General features: G+C 39.0%; 1 protein-coding gene across 5 annotated transcripts in view; it reads right to left on the bottom strand.

Annotated features, from left to right (window-relative positions):
• The window catches only part of LOC144301377 (protein FRA10AC1), a 38293-nt gene extending 26068 nt beyond the window's left edge, over window positions 1–12225 (bottom strand). Inside the window, exons 1-8 of one of the 5 annotated variants that reach the window (XM_077878349.1) lie at window positions 12207–12225; window positions 11131–11200; window positions 9432–9508; window positions 7513–7608; window positions 7339–7384; window positions 3944–4020; window positions 2797–2880; window positions 2013–2097 (exon numbers count right to left, since the gene is read on the bottom strand). In XM_077878349.1, the coding sequence (XP_077734475.1) occupies window positions 2013–2097; window positions 2797–2880; window positions 3944–4020; window positions 7339–7384; window positions 7513–7608; window positions 9432–9508 (465 nt within the window). In that variant the 5' untranslated portion in view covers window positions 11131–11200; window positions 12207–12225. Of the gene's footprint in view, window positions 1–2012; window positions 2098–2796; window positions 2881–3943; window positions 4021–7338; window positions 7385–7512; window positions 7609–9431; window positions 9509–10585; window positions 10752–11089; window positions 11201–11247; window positions 11296–11394; window positions 11483–12206 lie in introns of those variants that run through there. The other 4 variants (XM_077878348.1, XM_077878350.1, XM_077878351.1 and 1 more) reach the window with 4 other exon arrangements.
• Window positions 12226–19582: the final 7357 nt, after the last annotated feature.

The following is a 19582-nucleotide window of genomic DNA, read 5'->3' as shown; positions in this document are numbered from 1 at the left end:
TGAATCTATTCCTAACTGATGCAACAATCCAACAAAACTCTCAATGATGAAAGGGAAGAAGTAATAAGGAAGGGAATAGGTGTGTGGGACAAAGGCTAGAATTCACTAAAAATGCCCCAAGTAACAGGTGCTAAACTAGATGATTAATTAAAAATGAATAAAACACTGTCTTTGTAGAAATGAAACTATGACAAAATGCATCCTAGCAAGGAAATCAAAGATACTAGTCTTAACTCTCTCCAATACCTCAAACATTGTATGCCCAAAAAACAGTAATATTTTCTAGAAAAGACCCCCCTCATACGTATGGAGTAAGGGCACATCAGAAATCCCTGTACCCTCCCCTCAATTTTGTTGTGAACTTAAAACTCTCTAAAAAATAGTCTTTAAAAAAAAGAAAGCATTTACCTCACTCCACATTTCCTATTTCTTATTTCTTACTTGGATTTACCCTCATATCTAACTATTCATCATGTTCTAATAGGAACATATGTAAGACTGATGAATCACTGACCTCTACCTCTGAAACTAATAGTAAATTATGTGAATTAATTGAATTTAAATAAAATTTTTAAAAGGGGAAAATATAATTTTTTCCAGATTATCCTCTTTAAAGTATGATTTCCAATAATATATTACATATTTTAAATGGAAAATACAAATATTTATTGTTTTATGTACACTTTTCCCCCTTGACTAGATTATAGGGTTTTTTTATTTGTTTGTTTGTTTGTTTAAGATTTATTTATTTATTCATTCAGAGAGAGCGAGAGAGAGGCAGAGACACAGGCAGAGGGAGAAGCAGGCTCCATGCAGGAAGCCCGATGTGGGACTCGATCCCGGGTCTCCAGGATCACACCCCAGGCTGCAGGCAGCGCTAAACCGCTGCACCACCAGGGCTGCCCGATTATAGGGTTTTTTTGAAAGGTAGTCATGCTTTAATTCACAGTGCCCTGCCCATCCTTAATTAATCCTGAAGAGCAATCAACAAATGAGCCAGTGTTGAAAAATCTGCTTTATCATGCAATCCTAGAAAGATTTGTATTTTATACTCAACTTGCACTGTAGTAACTTCAAGTAACTCCAATTACCGTGGTGCCTTTTAGATTTGATATGATCAATAACTAGTACAGAGAGGAGAGCTAGTTCCTAAGAAACTGAGAAAGTCTTTGGGTTACATGACATACATGGGTTTGTAAACAGGGTTGCAAAACTGGACACTCTTATCTATAAAAATACTGTGAAGCAACCCACATAGTAAAGGCACTATTGAAAAAAATATTAAACCAATCATGCTTCTGAGATTTAACTAATTAAATGAAAAAGAAATACTTAAATAAATCTAAGACAATTTTTTAAATAGACTGTCTTAATACAAATGTACACCATCTAAAATATACAGATTTATGCAACATTCTCTCCCCCCATTTGAAACTGACATCATCTGTTTCAGGTCACCTTCTCCAGCTGCAAATGTGAAATTTGAGATAGAAATAAAAATCACTTTAGTATCAACTAAAGTAAGATGTAAAGCAAGAACGGAAATCTGCCATTACTAAATAGCACTGATAAGAGTTAATTATACTAAAACAGACGTTGATATAAAAGAAGATGTGCACCTGCCTCTTTATAGATGGTAATTTATTTGAAAAAAAACATATCAATTTCGAGCACCATCCATGATACAAGACATCATCCTGCAGTGTCAAATCATTCATTATAATCAGTAAAGGCTCTAGGTCAGAGTCAGGATGAAACAGGATCCAGTAGCCACTTGTGTTTAATTTTAGACTATTCATGCCTCAGCTCACAAAGTACCCTTGACTAAAAGGCCCTTTGTAAATTTCGTAGCTGCAGAGGTTAAACCATCCAGATGATATTTCATAGATACAAGACAACCTACACTTGAATTAGCACCTTTAAAAGAGTAACGTGGGGCATGATAGTTAAAATTAATTAAAAGTAATACTATACTTAAATAAGAACCTTCTATAAATATTTGGAAGGCATACCTTATTTTCTTTGTATCTACTGAGATCTGCTATGCAATATTCCTTGAATAATTTATCATAGTATTTCTTTGCAAGTCTCTTCTCCCTAGAGCCATAAAAAATAAATAAATCTTTTACATTTAGAAATTCAACCACAGTTTGCCACTTGGAAGCAATGCCAAGTAAATAACGTATATCATATAAATATTAATGTTTTAAAAGAGGCCTATTACTTACATGTGCATAGACTAGTTGGATGTTAACTATTAATAGTGGCTCTCTTAAGGAAGGAAACTAGAATATTGACAGTCAGAGGAGAGGAGACTTACTCCTTGCTTTTTATCTTTTGTAATGTTTGCACTTTTAAAACTACTTTCAGCCTGACGGGATGAGCACTGGGTGTTATTCTGTATGTTGGTAAATTGAACACCAATAAAAAATAAATTTATTTAAAAAATAAATAAATAAATAAATAAATAAAACCACTTTCAGGTATTACTTTTTCTCAAAATATTTTTTAAAATTTTGTAAAAAGTGTATTACAGGACAATAAACAATACAGTAAAAATGTTATAAATTTTCTTTTCAAGACAAAGTGAAGCAATGAGAAGTTAGTTAAAACTGCTAAAAATTACTGAAAGAACCAAACCAGACTCAATACTCTGAGGCATGTTTTTATGTCCTCCTTATCCTCCATGCACAGGCTAAATGCCTTGGACAGGTGGCAGGGTAAGAAAACACAGAGAGAAAAGGAGAGACAGGACTAAAGTATTTTATGCGTTATGTCTCAGGTGGAAAAAATTACCAATTCATGTCCATTTCATCCTCCTCATTCCACAGGAATCTATGATTTTCTCGTATAACATCCATATCTGTCTTGTCATTTTCCCTGGAAAATAAAACTATTTTAATTACACATAACCACAAAATTTAGTCAAATTTAGGAGGTTAAACAATTCTGTGAGATTTTTTAACACTTGGGAGAAAATACATGAAGATATAGTTTTCTGTGTGAATATATACATATGTACATATATTTATAAAAACAATTTTCATATTTTCAAATGACACTTATGAGTGCTGTTAACAGAAGCAAGTGGATAAGGCATCCATTCACCTCTTGTACTGGCTTCAATTATACAGATGGTCCTAAACGACCAAAGCCAGGATGAGAAACCTGAATAAACACTAAATGGATAAGGAAAACTTATGAAAATAAGTTTAGAATTGAAAAAAAGTCAGTAACCCCATCCCACTGAGATCACATTGAAAAACTATATGAAGAGTTTTCCATATCTCATTTCACTACAGCTTTCTAGAAAGACTGAGTAAGGGCAGAAGAGAATTAGAGAATGCGGGGGGAGAGGGGGTGTATTTTAAGATCCTAACAGTCTGGGGGTATAACAAGGGAGTGTTGGGGAATATAGGCTAAATTGAGAGGGGAGATAAATTTGGGGTAGATGAGATCATGTAAAGTATTTTAAGGCTCTACCTAACTCAGAAAATTATTAAGTCAGAGAAAAAAACCCACACAACCAAGAGTCTCTGATAGAAGAGCCTCAAATATAGGAAGGAATTGTTTTTTTTTCCTGTTTGCCCTATCTTTTAAAAAAGCAAGCCCAAACATTGAGTCTAAGAAGTTAATTAGTTCAAAGATCCTTGCCCAGAAAAAAAAAAAAAAAATTTACTGCATAATCAGGCACATGAGTATCCCTCACATATCCTATTATTGCCAGGCGCAGATCTGGCTCAACAGGCTACCTGAGGCCTGTTGCCAGAGAAATGGGATTCATGATGAGGTACTTAGCAAGAAGTTATGGATAGCCTCTTCACTTTAGGGTACTATAAATGGAAAGCAGAAAAGAATGACAGAATCAGAAGACACAGTAGCTGTGGATCTTTAAAGACATCTACACCTTTCTCACATTCTATGTAAGCTTCATGACACTTACCCCAATCGCCTGAAGTCTTCTTTTTTGCCACCATAGTATAAAATATAGTCATTTACAAACTTTGTATGCCTTTGATACTGAAATGCAAAAAATTAAGGATTTGACTTGCTCAGGAGTTGTTCTGTGCCTATGATATATGAGTAAGGAGAGAAAAACAGCATGAGTCTACTTAGTTTTTTAAATATGCAAATACAGGGGCACCTGGGGAGCTCAGTCAGTTAAGCATCTACTGTCCCCTCAGGTCATGATCCCAGGTCCTGGGATCAAGCCCCATGTCAGGCTCCCAGCTTAGCAGGGAGCCTGCTTTTCCTTCTCCCCCTGCCTGCCACTCCCTCTGCTTGTGCTGTCAAATAAATAAAAATAATCATAAGTAAATAAATAAATATGCAAATAGATACTGTTCATGCTTATGATTTTTAAAAAATATCTACAAGGGGACACAGGGGTGGCTCACTCAGTCAGTTGAGCGTCCAGCTCTTGATTTCAGCTCAGGTCAGGATCTCAGGGTCCTGGGATTGAGCCCCACATGGGGCTCCACACCCAGTGGGGAGTCTGCTTGTCTCCCTCTCTCTGCCCCTCCCCCCACTCACATGCAGGTGGGCATTCTCTCTCTTTGAAATAAATAAATAAATCTTTTAAAAAATATATCTAAAAGGTTAAATATTAAACTGTTAGAAGGAGTCAACAATGTAGAGCAGAAGGGCTTTCATTTTCTACTGAATATCATTTATATTGCTTTGAATATTTTTTCAAATTAAAGGTAAGGAGTACAAATTGCATTTTATTACTACAAGATATAATTTAATTATTCCAGTAATGAAAAAGCCTCTAAAATAGAAGATACAAATTTTATATATTAAATCCTAATATTAGGCTTTCAAAAATATGTAAATATAACAAATCAGATGTTCTTTTTTATACTTTCAATATTTAAGGAATTCAGTCATGTTTAATTGTTTTTTAAAGATTTATTTATTTATTCATGAGAGACACAGACTGAGAGAGAGGCAGAGACACAGACAGAGGGAGAAGCAGGCTCCTTGCAGGGAGCCCAATCCGGGACTTAATCCTAGATTCCGGGATCACAACCTGAGCCGAAGGCAGGCGCCCAACTACTGAGCCACCCAGGCATCCCAGTCATGTTTATTTTTAATGCAATATAACAAGATATACGAGCATTTTACTTTTTTGTTTAAAAAGCTCAATGGTATTCTCTCCAGAGCAGAGCATGCAAATTACAGAACTGATCTCATCCATAATGCTGTCTGATTACACCCTATTATGTCAAAGGTAAATAATGACTTAATTCATCACAATATGTTCTAATAGAATATTGAATCAGAATATAATACTTCCAAAACTGGCAACAAAGCAGCTAATCTTTCAGAAAAGAAAAAAGAGAAAGCCAGATATCCAGAGATTTGCTCTTGGCCTGTCTCTAACTGGTCATACAATCACGGCAAGTCACCTCAATCTTTTAAAACTAGGGTTAGCAAATTCTGTTAATGGTACATACGCAGGCAATATGGTACCTGTCACAACAGCTTGGCTCTGTCATTTTAGCATGAAAGTGGGAACAGATAACACCTCGATGAATAAGCACAGGTATGTGGCAATAAGACTTTATTTACAAAAATAGGTGCTGAATGGGTCCTTGGTTCCAGGAAGATGGTGTAGACAAAAATGTACTTCTCCCTATTCTTCCCACCAAGAACAACCAAAAACCTTGGAAATTATATCTTAAACAAATATAAGACTCTGAAAGGTGAGGAGTCGAAGGCATAACAGCTAGAGAGCTCAAGACCTATGGTATGACATGGTAGTAAGTTACTCAGGTTTTCTTTTTGACTCATAAACTCAAACAGAAATAAAGAAGCTAGCAACCTAAAAATCCCAACAAGCATAGACAAGAAGAGTCCCAACAAAGCTCTCTCTAATTGAATAATCAAGAGAGAGGGTAGCCTAACATGAGGAAACTTAGACAATATCTACTCTACTCTAGCCAGAAATCCTAGAAATACCTGGCCCAACCTCTCCCCATGCCAGAAAAGGGGACCTACACTTTCACACTCACCAGGCTATAACTAGATCCCCCAACACCCTCAAATGAGTGGGGTCATAGAAGGCATAACAGATGCTGAAATACTAAAGGAACAAGTGGCAGATGAGATCCATGGGAAAGCCAAGCCATTGGGTTAGAAGAGGAATAAATCGGTGGTAAGATAATTTCTATAAGTTAAAGAAAAAGATTAGGAATGATAACAAAGTGAAACAGATGTCAATAGGTAGATGATGTATCTAATTGCCATCATCTCCTTCTCTTAATCCTGACTGTAATAATAAATACCAAGAAACACTATAGGTCTTGGTTGGCTTCTCTTTCATTCTCCAACATTCCCAACTGTAATATGGATGGCCAGTGGTAGCAGTCAGAATAATGAGCCACAGTCTTACCAAAAAGCTGAAGTGAGACATGGTTATAATAGCGGAAGCAAGATACAGCTTAAAGATAGTCCTAAGTCATGCCTGAGAGATGAAGCCACAAGAGGTCTGAGGACAGTCCACACACCCATCTATCTACTTTTAGGTACAAGTTTTACGAAGACCTTAAAAAGCCAAGAACCAGATAGTAAAAGAGTAAGAGTTAAAATGAGACTAAAGATAAAAGCAGTAGTAAAATGAGAAATGTTGAGAGCGTGGCAAATACAGGTTGGAAAAATAACTGCAGGTTCATGGACTTTGTAAACCTATTTATAGATCATTAGTAATATGTTTTATTATTATTATTTTAAAGATTTATTTATTCATGAAAGACAGAGAGAGAGAGGCAGAGACACAGGCAGGCACACAGGCTCCCTGTAGGGAGCCCAATGCAGGACTCGATCCCAGGACCTGGAGATCTTGCCCTGAGCCGCAGGCAGAGGCTAAACCACTGAGCCACCCAGGCGTCCCATGTTTTATTATTTTTGTCTTTAAATCTTTCTTATGTATTAATAAAACAGAATTGTACTCAAAAGTATAAATGACAAGACTGCACATCAATAAACACCTTTAAAAACATAATTTAGAAAAAAAAAACATAATTTAGGTCTACCTGACTTCACAAGATTTTATGAAATAAAAAAGTAGATTTTAAAATATTCTAGGGATCCCTGGGTGACACAGCGGTTTAGCGCCTGCCTTTGGCCCAGGGCGCGATCCTGGAGACCCGGGATCAAATCCCACGTTGGGCTCCCGGTGCATGGAGCCTGCTTCTCCCTCTGCCTGTGTCTCTGCCTCTCTCTCTCTCTCTCTCTTTCTCTCTCTGTGTGACTATCATAAATAAATTTAAAAAAATAAATAAAAATTTAAAATATTCTATTGGTTATAAAAATCTAGAAATACAAAAAGGATACAGCATCCATAGCTATGAGATGAAACCTTCTATTTCTTGCTTCTTCCCTGTTAAGACAAATTTTAAACAAATTCAAATGTCCATATTCTAATTAATATAATTAAATCTCCAAGTCCTTGAGTTTACAAAAACATCTTAAGCCAAAAAAAAAAGTAATTTACACTGAAGTACATACCTATCCAGCAATTCTGCTGCAACTTGTTTATGGGCCACCTTTCCATGTTTTTCTTTCTGAAATGGCTTTTTGAGCAGTAAATCATCTTCAATTGTCCTGTTTGTGATGAAGAAAAGTTAATTAAATTATAAAAGAAAAATTATCAAAAATTATTATAAATTATTTTCTCAAAAGGCATTTGCTGTTTCTTTATACTTTAAAAATTGGAACATTTTTAAAAATTCAAGTCTTAAAAAAGACTCACTGATCTTTAATGAGACATGTTAGTCTTGCTCCAATAACTTAATTTCTTAACTTTATTTAATACTTAAAAAATAGAGAGGGTAGCCCAGGGGGCTCAGTGGTTTAGTGCCGCCTTCGGCCCACGGTGTGATCCTGGAGACCCGGGATCAAGTCCCACGCTCGGCTCCCCACATGGAGCCTGCTTCTCCCTCTGCCTGTGCCTCTGCCTCTCTCTCTCTCTGTCTCATGAATGAATGAAATGAATGAATGAATGAATGAATGAATGAATGAATAAATAAATAAATAAATAAATAAATAAATAAATAAATAAATAAATAAATAAATATAAATTGAGAAGATGAAACTAATGAATGGGTTCTGGGGTCAGGCCACCCAGATTTCAGGATCCAAACTTGGGCTCTGTCATTCATTATCTTAATCTTAAACAAGGTTAAGTTACTTGATCTCTTTGTGTCATAATTCTCCTGTTTGTAAAGTAGAGATATTGAAGCTTTTGGTTGATAATACAAAAAAAGAGCTAGATTATAAGTGATATAGACTACAGATGATCATCCTTAGTTAAGAAGATAGATATAACCCTAGAGTAGAAACTATTCAACTAGATTTACTCAAATTCTATTCTTACAATGTAGTATTTCTGAATGAAAAATCCTGAAAATGTAGAAAACCATACAATGTAATTTATTATGATTATTTCTATTCTTTTGGTTATCCATGAAGTCTGAGTATCTAACAAAATGTTCAGTCCCATTTAGTATGCCTAAGATATGGCTCTCAGTCTGAAATAAAGCAATTTTTATAAGTTTGGTTAATATGAATCAGTCAACCACTCCTAAGTTAACAGATAAAATCTAGTTTCGGGATCCCTGGGTGGCGCAGCGGATTGGCGCCTGCCTTTGGCCCAGGGCGCGATCCTGGAGACCCAGGATCGAATCCCACGTCGGGCTTCCGGTGCATGGAGCCTGCTTCTCCCTCTGCCTGTGTCTCTGCCTCTCTCTCTCTCTCTGTGTGACTATCATAAATAAATTAAAAAAAAATAATTGGCTGTTTAAAAATAAAATAAAATAAAATAAAATAAAATCTAGTTTCCAAGCACTACAAGCTGAAAACAATGCCCCTTAACACAGCAACATCACCAAGATGCACACTTCTTATAAGGCCCAGGTTTTTTTTGCTGACAGTTCTTGTCCCTTCCAATTCAATAAAAACTTCCATGAGCTCCCTCCTTTGAGCATTTAGTCTGTTCATTCCCAAAACCATAAAACTGCACTGTATCACAATCTCACCCTCCACATTAACCTCATTTTGAAGTCACGTACTTGCAAAGGGACCACCAACCAAGCCCCCTTCTTAGCTATGACGTTTGCAAATAAAGTCCTTAAAAGCTGGATGAAAAATAGATGCAACAGAGAAATCTAAGAGTTTTAATTGATTTCCTTTCCCCCCACTTCCCTTTCCATAAATCCCTTTGAGTAAGTTAAACATTACTTTCTTATTTTTCACATAACTTCTCAAATTCTCAAGTCAATCCATTATAGTTTAATAAACAAAAATTCATTCAGTAGAGCAACACTGTCTTCCCATGCAAACACAATCCAAAAATTTTCAAATACTTATTTATACCTCACCGCAATCTAGAAAGGATCCGAAACACAGATAAAAAAAAAATTACTTACCTTTTTTTCCTTTTGTTAGATTCTCCAACTTGTTCATCATCACTAAAATCAGAATCATAGCCTCCATGTCCATGCATCTGTAAAGGAGTATAAAGTCAGTTACTTAGAACTTAAGTTGCCATAGTTCAGGAAACAGAATAATTCAAAAATAAGTTATCTTTAAAAGCCGTAATAATTTTAATGGATCGTGGTGGATATATCACTGTTCGTGGGCTATCCAGCCACCTAAAACTTTCATTCACTTTGAAATAACAGATTTACCCTTCAGAAAATGACTCAACATTTTCCACCTTAATTACCAGGAGGCTACTCTTTGACTTCATTGAGAACAAGCTCTAGAAGCTGCTGTGTGACTGCACACAGGGTTGTGATGCTTCACTTTTGACTCAAGAGGACTAACAGTTGCTGTGTATTTATTATCATCAACTATGCTCCAGACATTATGGTAGGTCCTTAACAAATGATGCTAATTCTGTAAGTTAGGAACTATTATCTCCAGTTTACAGATGAAGGACTCAAGGACAAAGTTAAGTAAATAAATTCTATAGCAGATAAGTGGCTAAACTGACCTACTTGATTCTTAAACTCATGATTCCAACGACTCCAGATTGCCTCTCTGGAATATGCTAACATGATTATACTCCACTAGACTTACTGTATCTGTGACCAGTACACCATCGATGCATTGAAGCTTTCCTATCTTTATTTCCACACATGTTGAGGTTTCCTTTTTCCTTTAAACCGAGTTTCTTTGGGGTAAACAGTCTTGCCTTTTGGCCTAGTTAATTTTATCTTGTTCCAACTCATTTCTTTAACTTAAATTCTTAGAAATACTGAAAGATTTCAATTGTCACTCAGTTGTGTTGGAAACCTCTGGTTTCAGCATTATATTGAATTTGGGACACACATTAATGGGAAATCAGTAGATGACTGGACTTTTGATGTCATACTCAATTCATACAGCCACAAGGAACTAGTCCTGGTCAAATGATACCATCAGAATGTCTAAACTTTAATATTTACTATTACAAGTGCAGCAGGAAAAAGAGGAAAGCACCCCCTAAGCTTTCTGGCCCTGGACCTAAGACAAGGTACGTTCTAGTCGTGGCCACCTCGAGTAAACAAAGTCTGTGATCTTTCTCAAACTCTGGTACCTGGGGCACACCTCTCCTTCCTGGCCCACAGAATTCTAGAGAGGGAGGTCCTAGCCCGGGTTGGAGGTAAAGGCACGTCTGTAAGGAGGCTCCCGTCTCACACCCCTTGCTCCGGCTGTCGTATCACGTCTGTTCAAGCCAGCCCCTCACCGCTGAGGTCCTCACTTTCTTCGCATCTTGAGGAGGCCGGCCGCTGTGTGGGGCTTAGAGATTTTATCTTGCCATCAGCCTACCACAGGGGAACCCTGCTCTGAGCCTCCCACTCGTCTTCCGTGGTGCACGTTCCTTAACCTCTCCGGGCCTCGGTGAGGCTAGTGGTCAGACTGCCGCCCTCAGAGGGCTGCACGTTAAAGGAGTTACAGCCTCCAAAGAGTTTTAGAGGACAGTCTGACATGTAACGATCCTGTACCTGCTGACCATTATCAACGTCATCTTGTTCCCACCACCTCCTACCCTTGCTCCCCCTCGCCCATTTCTTTTTTCTCTGGCGTCTGCATCCCATACCCATCTCGAATGAGAGGTTGCACGAAGAAGCTCTCACTCACTTCAGGCCACGAATCAACTGACAGGGGCCGAGAGAAATGCGAGAAGGGAGACGCCGGGTGTTTCTAGAACCTACCAAAAGAATAACAAACAGACAAACAAAGATAATCAACTAGTACCACGCGAGGAACCAGTTTGGAGGGCCTTCTCCCCGACCCCAAATACGCTCAAGGCCCTTATCGCACGCCCCGTCCCCCCTCCCCGCTCTGCCAAGGACGCGCGCGGAGTCCTTCCCCCTTTTCCCGGCGGCCACAGCGACGACCCACGGCCTGAGCGCGCCGCTGCAGCGCCCGTCCGGTCCGCGCCGGCCGCACCGCACCGCCCCGGCCGCACCGCCCCGCCGCCGCGACAGCCGCCGCCGCCGCCGGCTCCCCGCCTCTTTCTACGGGTCCCGACTGGGCGCCGCTTCCGGCCCGACTCGGCCGCGTGTCACATTCACAGGACTCCGTCTTGGGGCGCGGCGACCTTGTGCTACAGCCAGAACAGCCCCGGGAAACGGAGGCGGCGGAGAACGGGGCCCGGAGCGGAGGCAGAGGCTTCCTGCTTTCTCAAGTCGAAGCCCTGGATTTTCTCCTGGGCCTCCTTCCCTTCGGGAGCCCATCATCTAATGTCGTGTGGCACTGCTCACACGACGCCCACGCCCGGCGTTTGAAAATGTTTGGTTTCAGAAAAAGCCCTGCCTGCATATCACCTGCCGTCCTCTTTCTAGTAACCTTAGTAACGCCTCCTCGGAGCATCCTCGCGGAGCGTCTGTCTCCGATCTGCCTCTCCTCCCCCTTACATAAAACAGTTCTCATAATTAGAACAAAAATAACTTTCCATCATTTCACCGCCCACACAATAGATACCATTCCAAATGCTGTGCTGGTGGCAGAGGAGCTCATGGAATATCGGAGGAAAGGAAGAACAGGGAATAGGGGAGATGGCCCAGGGTCTCGGATTCTCTGCAGGCAACCACCTGGCACACGTGAAAAGGGATCCAAAATAGTTCTTTTTAAAAAAGAAGACAAAGAAAAAAAAAAAACACATAGCAAATTTTACATTATTTGAGCCCCACCGGGTTCTCCCTGTGCTTTACCTTTTCCATGCTATGATGCTCCGTTCTGCTTTGCAGACTAGTTCCTGGGCTCCTGCCCGTCTGCCTGCAGCTAATGCTGTTCACCCTTGCTGCCTCCCCAGGAGCAGCAGCAGTTCCCTGGAAATCAGAAGCGCTAATTAAGTATTTGTTGAGTTGAACTGGCAAGCCACTGACTTTTACAGCGGGCCCGTTTTAGGGAAGACTTTGGCACTAACATAGATACCATTTTACATCTTTTGCATTAAACAGAAGATAATGATATTCACGGCCCCCTTCTATTCCTGACAGAAATTATAGATAAATCCCGCTTTACTCAATGCAGTGAATGTGATCTTAAAGATCTGTCAGTTAAGTTATTGTAAATTCGATTATTTCAAAATACAATCAGATTATACTTTTTTTGAGAGGGGAGGGGAGGGGGGAAGAGGAGGAAGAGACAGAGTGTCTTAAGCGGGGTTCACACACTGTGCGGAGCCAGATGCAGAGTTGGGTCTCAGGACCCTGACATCATGACTTGAGTTGAAATCCAGTCCAATGCAATGCTAAACAGACTGACCACCCAGGCGTCCCAGATTATGCTTTGATAAAAACATTTACTCAAAAAATATAAAGTACTTTAAATTTAATATTATACAACACTGAATTACTTTGTCAAGCAGTTCGTTTTTAAGTATCTAAAATCTACATTTAGTTCTTTTATTACTACTAAAACCAAGCACATCTGTACCTTGTATTCAGTTTACTTTCTACTAGTATTTGACATTTAATAGCATTTTTCTACCATACTTGGTATGTTTCTGTTATCAGCCCCATTTTGCAGGTGAGAAATTAAAGCACAGAACTTAAAGCCACAGACCTGGTGAAGGTCTAGAACTATGAGTGCTTGTCTATCAACAAGACTCAGTTTCCTCTCTGTCTGTGTGTCTCTGTCAATTTCTCCCTCTCTTTTTAACTCATTGATTGTGTGGAAAGTAGACCCTGGTTCAAACATTTTAAGAATTTTAGATCTGTTGCTGCCAGACCATTCAGCCAAATATTTGCATTTTTCCCTTTGAGGCAACAGTTATTGAAAGAGAGAAAATAGGATAGATCACATGATCTGAACTAAAAACAATTTGTGCAGGATAGAAAACCTACCTGAACGGAAAATCTCAAGTTAGCAATCAACAACTATAAAAACACAAATATGTATTAAGTGCTTGCTCTGCGCAGAGCACTGTGCTAGTTATCAGGGCTACAAATATGTAAAAGCCACTCCTTACCCTCAAAGGTTGACAAATAATAAAGAAAGAATATATAGTATAATAGCAGCAATATATTCTATGCAGGCACCTGGCTGGCTCAGTCATAAAGCCTGTGACTCTTGATTTTAGGGTTGTGAGTTTCAGCCCCCCTGTTGGGTACAGAGATTACTTAAAAAATAAAATCTTAAAAAAAAAAAAAAAGAACAACATATTCTATCATATGCCAAGTACCTAGTAAATGGCATGAACCTATGGTTCCTAATCTATAAAATGTGCTATTTCAATGAATGTGAAAATTTAAATGTACACCAGTGCCACATGCCATGCTCAAATAAAGCAACAAAATACTATAATAAGTGTGTGGTGGGGGTGAGGGAAGTAGGTCTCACTCCTGTGCATTACCCTTCACTGTCAACATACCTACTCTTATTGCAAAAGTTCAAAAAGCTTCTCTGGGAAACAGTAAAGAGCCACATTTCAAAGTCAGCCAGACTTTCCTTCACTTACTAGGTGGGAGATCTTGGGCAAATTATTTAATTCTCTGAGTCTTAATTTCTTCATCTACAAAATGGAGATTATACTAGTAGCTATCTCACAGGGATTATTGACATTAAAATGAAATGATGCAGTGAAAATGCTTAGCATGATGCCTAGTTCATAATGAGTATGTAATGAATGCTACTTGAGGAAAGAATCAAATAACAAGCATTCTTTCCTGAGAATAAGATTAACAATTAACTGCTACTTAAATAGAGCCCAGAAACAGATCCACACATATGTAATCCCACGATTAATGGCATAGTTTTAAGTGTGGAATTTTCAATAGATAGTTTTGGGTCAATCGAAAAATATGGGAAAAAAAATACTGATTCCTACTTTACACCATACACAAAAGTCAGTTTCAAAAAAAAAAAAAGGAAAACATCTCCATGATATTTCATGATATCTTCCTTAGGGTATAAAAAAATTTTCCTAGACAGGACATACAAAGGGCTAACCATGAAAGAAAAAAAAATAAAGACTTCTGTTCATTTAAAAGACTTAATTAGGGCCCTCTGGGTGGCTCAGTGGTTGAGCATCTGCCTTTGGCTCAGGTCATGATCCCGGGGACCTGGGATCGAATCTCACATCAGGCTCCCTCAAAGGGAGCCTGCTTCTCCCTCTGTCTATGTCTCTGCCTCTCTCTGTGTCGCTCATGAATAAATAAATAAAATCTTTTTTTAAATAAAAATAAAAAATAAAAGACTTTTTTAAACAATGAAAAGTTAATTCATGAAGTAGGAAAAATATTGCAGTATGCACATTTAACAAATTACCATATTATATGAAGAACTTTAAAAATCATTAGGTAAAAGGCAGAAACCTAATAGAAAATTTAGCCCAAGTCTTGAACAAACAATTCACCAAAAAAGATATCCAAATGGCCAATGCATATAAAACAAAGTGCTCATCTCTACTAGTTACCAGATAAATGGAAATTAAGAACATCATATACACCATTACACACCCACCAGAATTGCTAAATGGAAAGGACGGATTGACTACTAATGAATATATCCTGTGTCTCATATATTCCATTCCTCAGTGTATTTTCAACAGAAAAGTGTACATATGTTTATTGAAAGACCTGAACTAGGAAACACTAGTTATAAATAACAGCACTATTTATAAGTAAAACACAGGAAGCAACCCAAATGTCCATCAGCATTAGAAGAGTTAAATAAATTGTAGCTTATTTACACTATGGAAGACTATGTAGCAATAAAAGAAAATAAACCACAACTATATGCATCAGCACAGATAAATCTCACAAATATAATACTGGGCAAAAGAAACAATGTATATGCAAAAGAATATCTATAATACAATCCCATCTATATAATGAACAAAAGCAAAAGTAATCTGTTATGATTTGGGATAATGGTTTCCCTGGTGGGTGAAGATGAGGTGACCGGAAGGGGGCACAAGACAGTAGTGGGGAGGGCTTATGGGGAGATGACAATATTCTGTTTCTTGATCCTTACATGCATTACATGAGTGGTTCACTAACACCTACGGTTTATATACTTTTTTTTTTAATGATTTATTTATTTATTTTAGAGAGAGAGAGAGAGCAGGGGAGGGGCAGAGGGTGAGGGAGAGAGAGAGAGAGAGAGAATCTCAAGTAGACTCTCCATGGAGCCTGACGAGGGGCTCAATCTCAGAAACCTGAGATCATGACCTAAGCATCTGAAATCAGGACTCAGATGTTTAATTGAGCCCCCCAGGTGCCCCTGGTTGGTGTACTTTTATGTATGAATGTTATACTTCAGTAAAAAGTTTACATTTTAATAAATGTAACTATTCCTAGAGGTTTTTAAAAACTTTGACTCTGTTGGGTAAATGGAAGTGTTAGTGATTAAAGCAGTGTCAGGCATGACAGAACAGGTTGGGGAATAGGTGAGATTTCCTGGGGAATCATGCCATATAAATGCTACATAGTCAAAGACAAATTTCCTAGGCACTGAGTTGGGGGCAGGTGGGAGGTAGTGGGGGATCTCTGTAAGTGCTTAGTCAGTACCCAAAGAACTGAAAGCACTCAGGCCTAGAATCCTTGGCAGGGTCAGGCTATACCTCCTGAACAAGTCAGGATCTGGCAGATGGCAGCTCTACAACCTCCGTGGTAGAGCTCAGTCCATGAATAGAGACACAGCCCAATAGGTATCTTTTGCAAGGTGGTCAATGTGTAAATGCCCAAAGGAAACTGCCAGAGCATGAACACTGTGGGTTGGATGGACAGCAATATACCAAGTACCAAGTGAACTGATAGTCATCTTTAGGCCTGCTCCCAGGAGGCAAGAACAGAGACAGGATGTCTAAAAAACCCCTCCCTGAGGCAGTCGTGGATAAGGAGCTTTGTGATTAAGAGATAAGGAGACACCAGATCAGACGAAATGAGAAGCAGACACCAGGAACACTAAATGTCACTGGAAAACTGATGCACTTATTTTTTGTCATATAATATCTGTGTGTCTAAAGATTTCATGCCTCACTCAGGCATACGCAAAGTAGAGAGATTCACTACACTAATGAAGGTGGATGGATGTTGTATCTCTGGATCCTGCCTCAAGGGCTGCCCAGGCCTAGGCCTATAATCATGGAAAATACATAATTCCCCCAACAAGGCCCAAACTCTAAGTGGGACACAGACACAGAAATAGGTCATTAGAGTACAGTGCTGTGAGCAGTGATGGAGATGAAACCAAACGTCTGTAAAAGTGCCAGGGAGGGGCCTCTAGTCCTGAGAATAGGAAGACTGGAAATGCTTATGTGACAGAGGACTTTGTTTATGTTCCAAATGCCACAGATTTAACTCCATGCTACAAACTGCACTGACTTTGCATCCAAAGGATAGGGAAGTATGTCCTTCCAGGCCTCTCACATTTCACCAGTAACTACCAACAGCCTCTACCTCTTTTTTTCTTGCTTTGTAAGCAAGAACCAAGTAGGAGTTGACCAAATCACGTGATTTTACAGCATATGAACACAAGTTGACCATGTAAAGAGCATGCTGGTATAGTCAAGTGAAATGTCCAGTGAAGTAGGGCTGCTGCCTGGTTAAGGATACATGTTAGTGTTATTATGTGGTCAGGCAATTACATGTAAATAGTAAGCAATTTTCCTAAATGCTCCTTTAATTAACATAATCTCTGCAAGTAAAAACTCTTTGACTAGTTGTTTTGGTACTGAAAGTGATCATTGGCGGTAGGAAATAGAAATACTTAAACACATACAGTGACATAAATGACTGAATAGGCTCAGAGGAGCAACGGTAAATAGGAGATGGAGAGCTCATGCCTCTCCTTCATCAGGCTGTATAAAAGCAATAGCATCCAAAGTAATATTTGGATCCATAAACAGAACTTTTTCAATGGCACACTTTACTGTCAAAAATTCAGTTAAATACTGTAGGAGGCATACAATAGAAACGCAGACCAGAATTACTAGACCAATCCATTTTTCCAGAGAAGTTGGGAATTTGGATTCTTAGATTCAATATTTTGATTTTTAACATTGGCATCTTATTCAAGTTTAAAAATCAAAGCAAAACACCATTTGAAACAAAGCACTTCTGTGAGCTGCATTCAGCCCATAGGATGCCGATTTCCAAGGAGTGGGTGGTCCATTATCCTCCTTGGAGATGGTGGTTTGGAAACAAAGATCATGAAGCTATCTTGAGTTTATCTTTTGAGGATAAGACAGGCTCCTGGCAGGTCAAGCAGGAAGAATCAAAGCCTTAAATAAACACTCAGGAAAGGGGACTTGGAGGGGTCCCACCTAAATTCCTGGGCAGGAATATCTATGTTGGCTGAGAAGAACAGGGTGACCCCTATTGGGAGGATGGAATTCACATACCAGAGCGTACTGACAATGTTGAATTTTACCTGAGCTCTTCACTCCTAGAAGACAGGGATGATTAAAGGAATCCCCTCATTTTTGTGTTCTGGAGAACAGCCTACCGCAAAGAACAACTCTTTCCCATAAGACTTAGATAAGACTTAGAAGATCTCTGTTTAACTTATGACAAAGCTACATACAGACCTTCCAAATTCCCATTCATTGCCTCAAATGATGAGCTGAACTGTTTACTCCACTGATCAATTGAAACACAGTGTTCATTAACCAAACTATGGTTAAGCTTCTTTCCATCTTCCAAGCCCCTGAACTTTGGTGTTCCTGTAGCTGAGCTACAGTGAATCCCTCTTGAGAACAGAACAGTCTTAGCATAAAATCCTCTCTGATCTACCCTCTAATCATGCCACCCTTTCATTCCATTTCCCCACATTTGGTTCTTTCCAGCCCTGCTTGTGCCTCTCTGCAAAAGACAAGCTTTATTTGCCCTGAACCTTGAGACACTTGCAGGTTCCTCCTGTTTCCTCCCTTTTAAATATCTTTGAATAAAAGTCTCTCCTAACTATGTCCTGATTTGTTTTCTATTAGACAATGTCCTTACGCAGCCTATACTATTTAACACAATTTCTGACAATGAAGTGTGTTGCTGACATGGTTAAGTTTCTAGCCAGAAGTATTACTTTGTTGGATGATGCCCTCACATGACAAGAATTAAACAGCAGCTGAAGTGGCCCCCCATCACTGGACAGTGAGTTCCTAGACATCAGGAGTTGGCTTCTGCAACACCACACTCAATTTTCCCTCTTTCTCAGAGTCAGTGCCTTATCAGGCTCCTGGTGCTCTGCAGGGCTGGGACTGGGTGTTCATTGCTACCTGCACTATCAAACATGGCCATGGCCCAGAGGTCCATCTACATGCTGATGCGCCGCAGTTTATATTCTTTATGGCTGAATAATATTCATTGCATATGTATCACATTTTGTTCATTCATTGATCTGTTGACAGACACTTGGGTTGTTTCTACTTTTTGGCTATTGTGAATAATGACAGTATGAACATCTGTTCAAGTCCCTGCTTTCAATTCTTTTGATATATCTGTAAAAGTAAAATTACTGGGTCATGGGAGTTCTATGTTAACCTTTTAAGAAACTACCAAACTGTTCTCCATAGCAGTTATTATTTTACATTCCTACCTTCTCCATACCCTCATCAATATTTGTTATTTTAAAAAAATTTTTTTAAGATTTTATTTATTTATTCATGAGAGACACAGAGAGAGGCAAAGACATAGGCAGAGGGAGAAGCAGGCTCCATGCAAGGAGCCCCATATGGGACTCCATCCCGGGACCCCGGGATAATGCCCTGAGCTGAAGGCAGACGTTCAACCACAGAGCCACCCAGGCATCCCTAAAATTATTATTGTTATAGCCATCTTAGTAGGTATGAAGCAGTAGCTCATTGTAGTTTTTTTTTTTTAAGATTTTCTTTTTTATTTATTCATGAGTGACACAGAGAGATGTGGAGACATAGGCAGAGGGAGAAGCAGGCTTCCTGCAGGGAGCCCAACATGGGACTCAATCCTGGGTCCCCAGGATCATGCCCCGAGATGAAGGCAAACACTCAGCCACTGAACCACCCAGGAGTCCCAGTAGTTTTGATTTGATTTCCCTAATGACTAATGATATTGAGCATCTTTTCACATACATATTGGATATTTTTATATCTTCTTTAGAGAGCTGT

Source organism: Canis aureus, chromosome 29 (assembly GCF_053574225.1).
Source record: "Canis aureus isolate CA01 chromosome 29, VMU_Caureus_v.1.0, whole genome shotgun sequence".
Classification (NCBI taxonomy): domain Eukaryota; kingdom Metazoa; phylum Chordata; class Mammalia; order Carnivora; family Canidae; genus Canis; species Canis aureus.
Note: the sequence above shows the minus strand (reverse complement) of the source record. Positions and strands in the feature narration are given on the sequence as shown.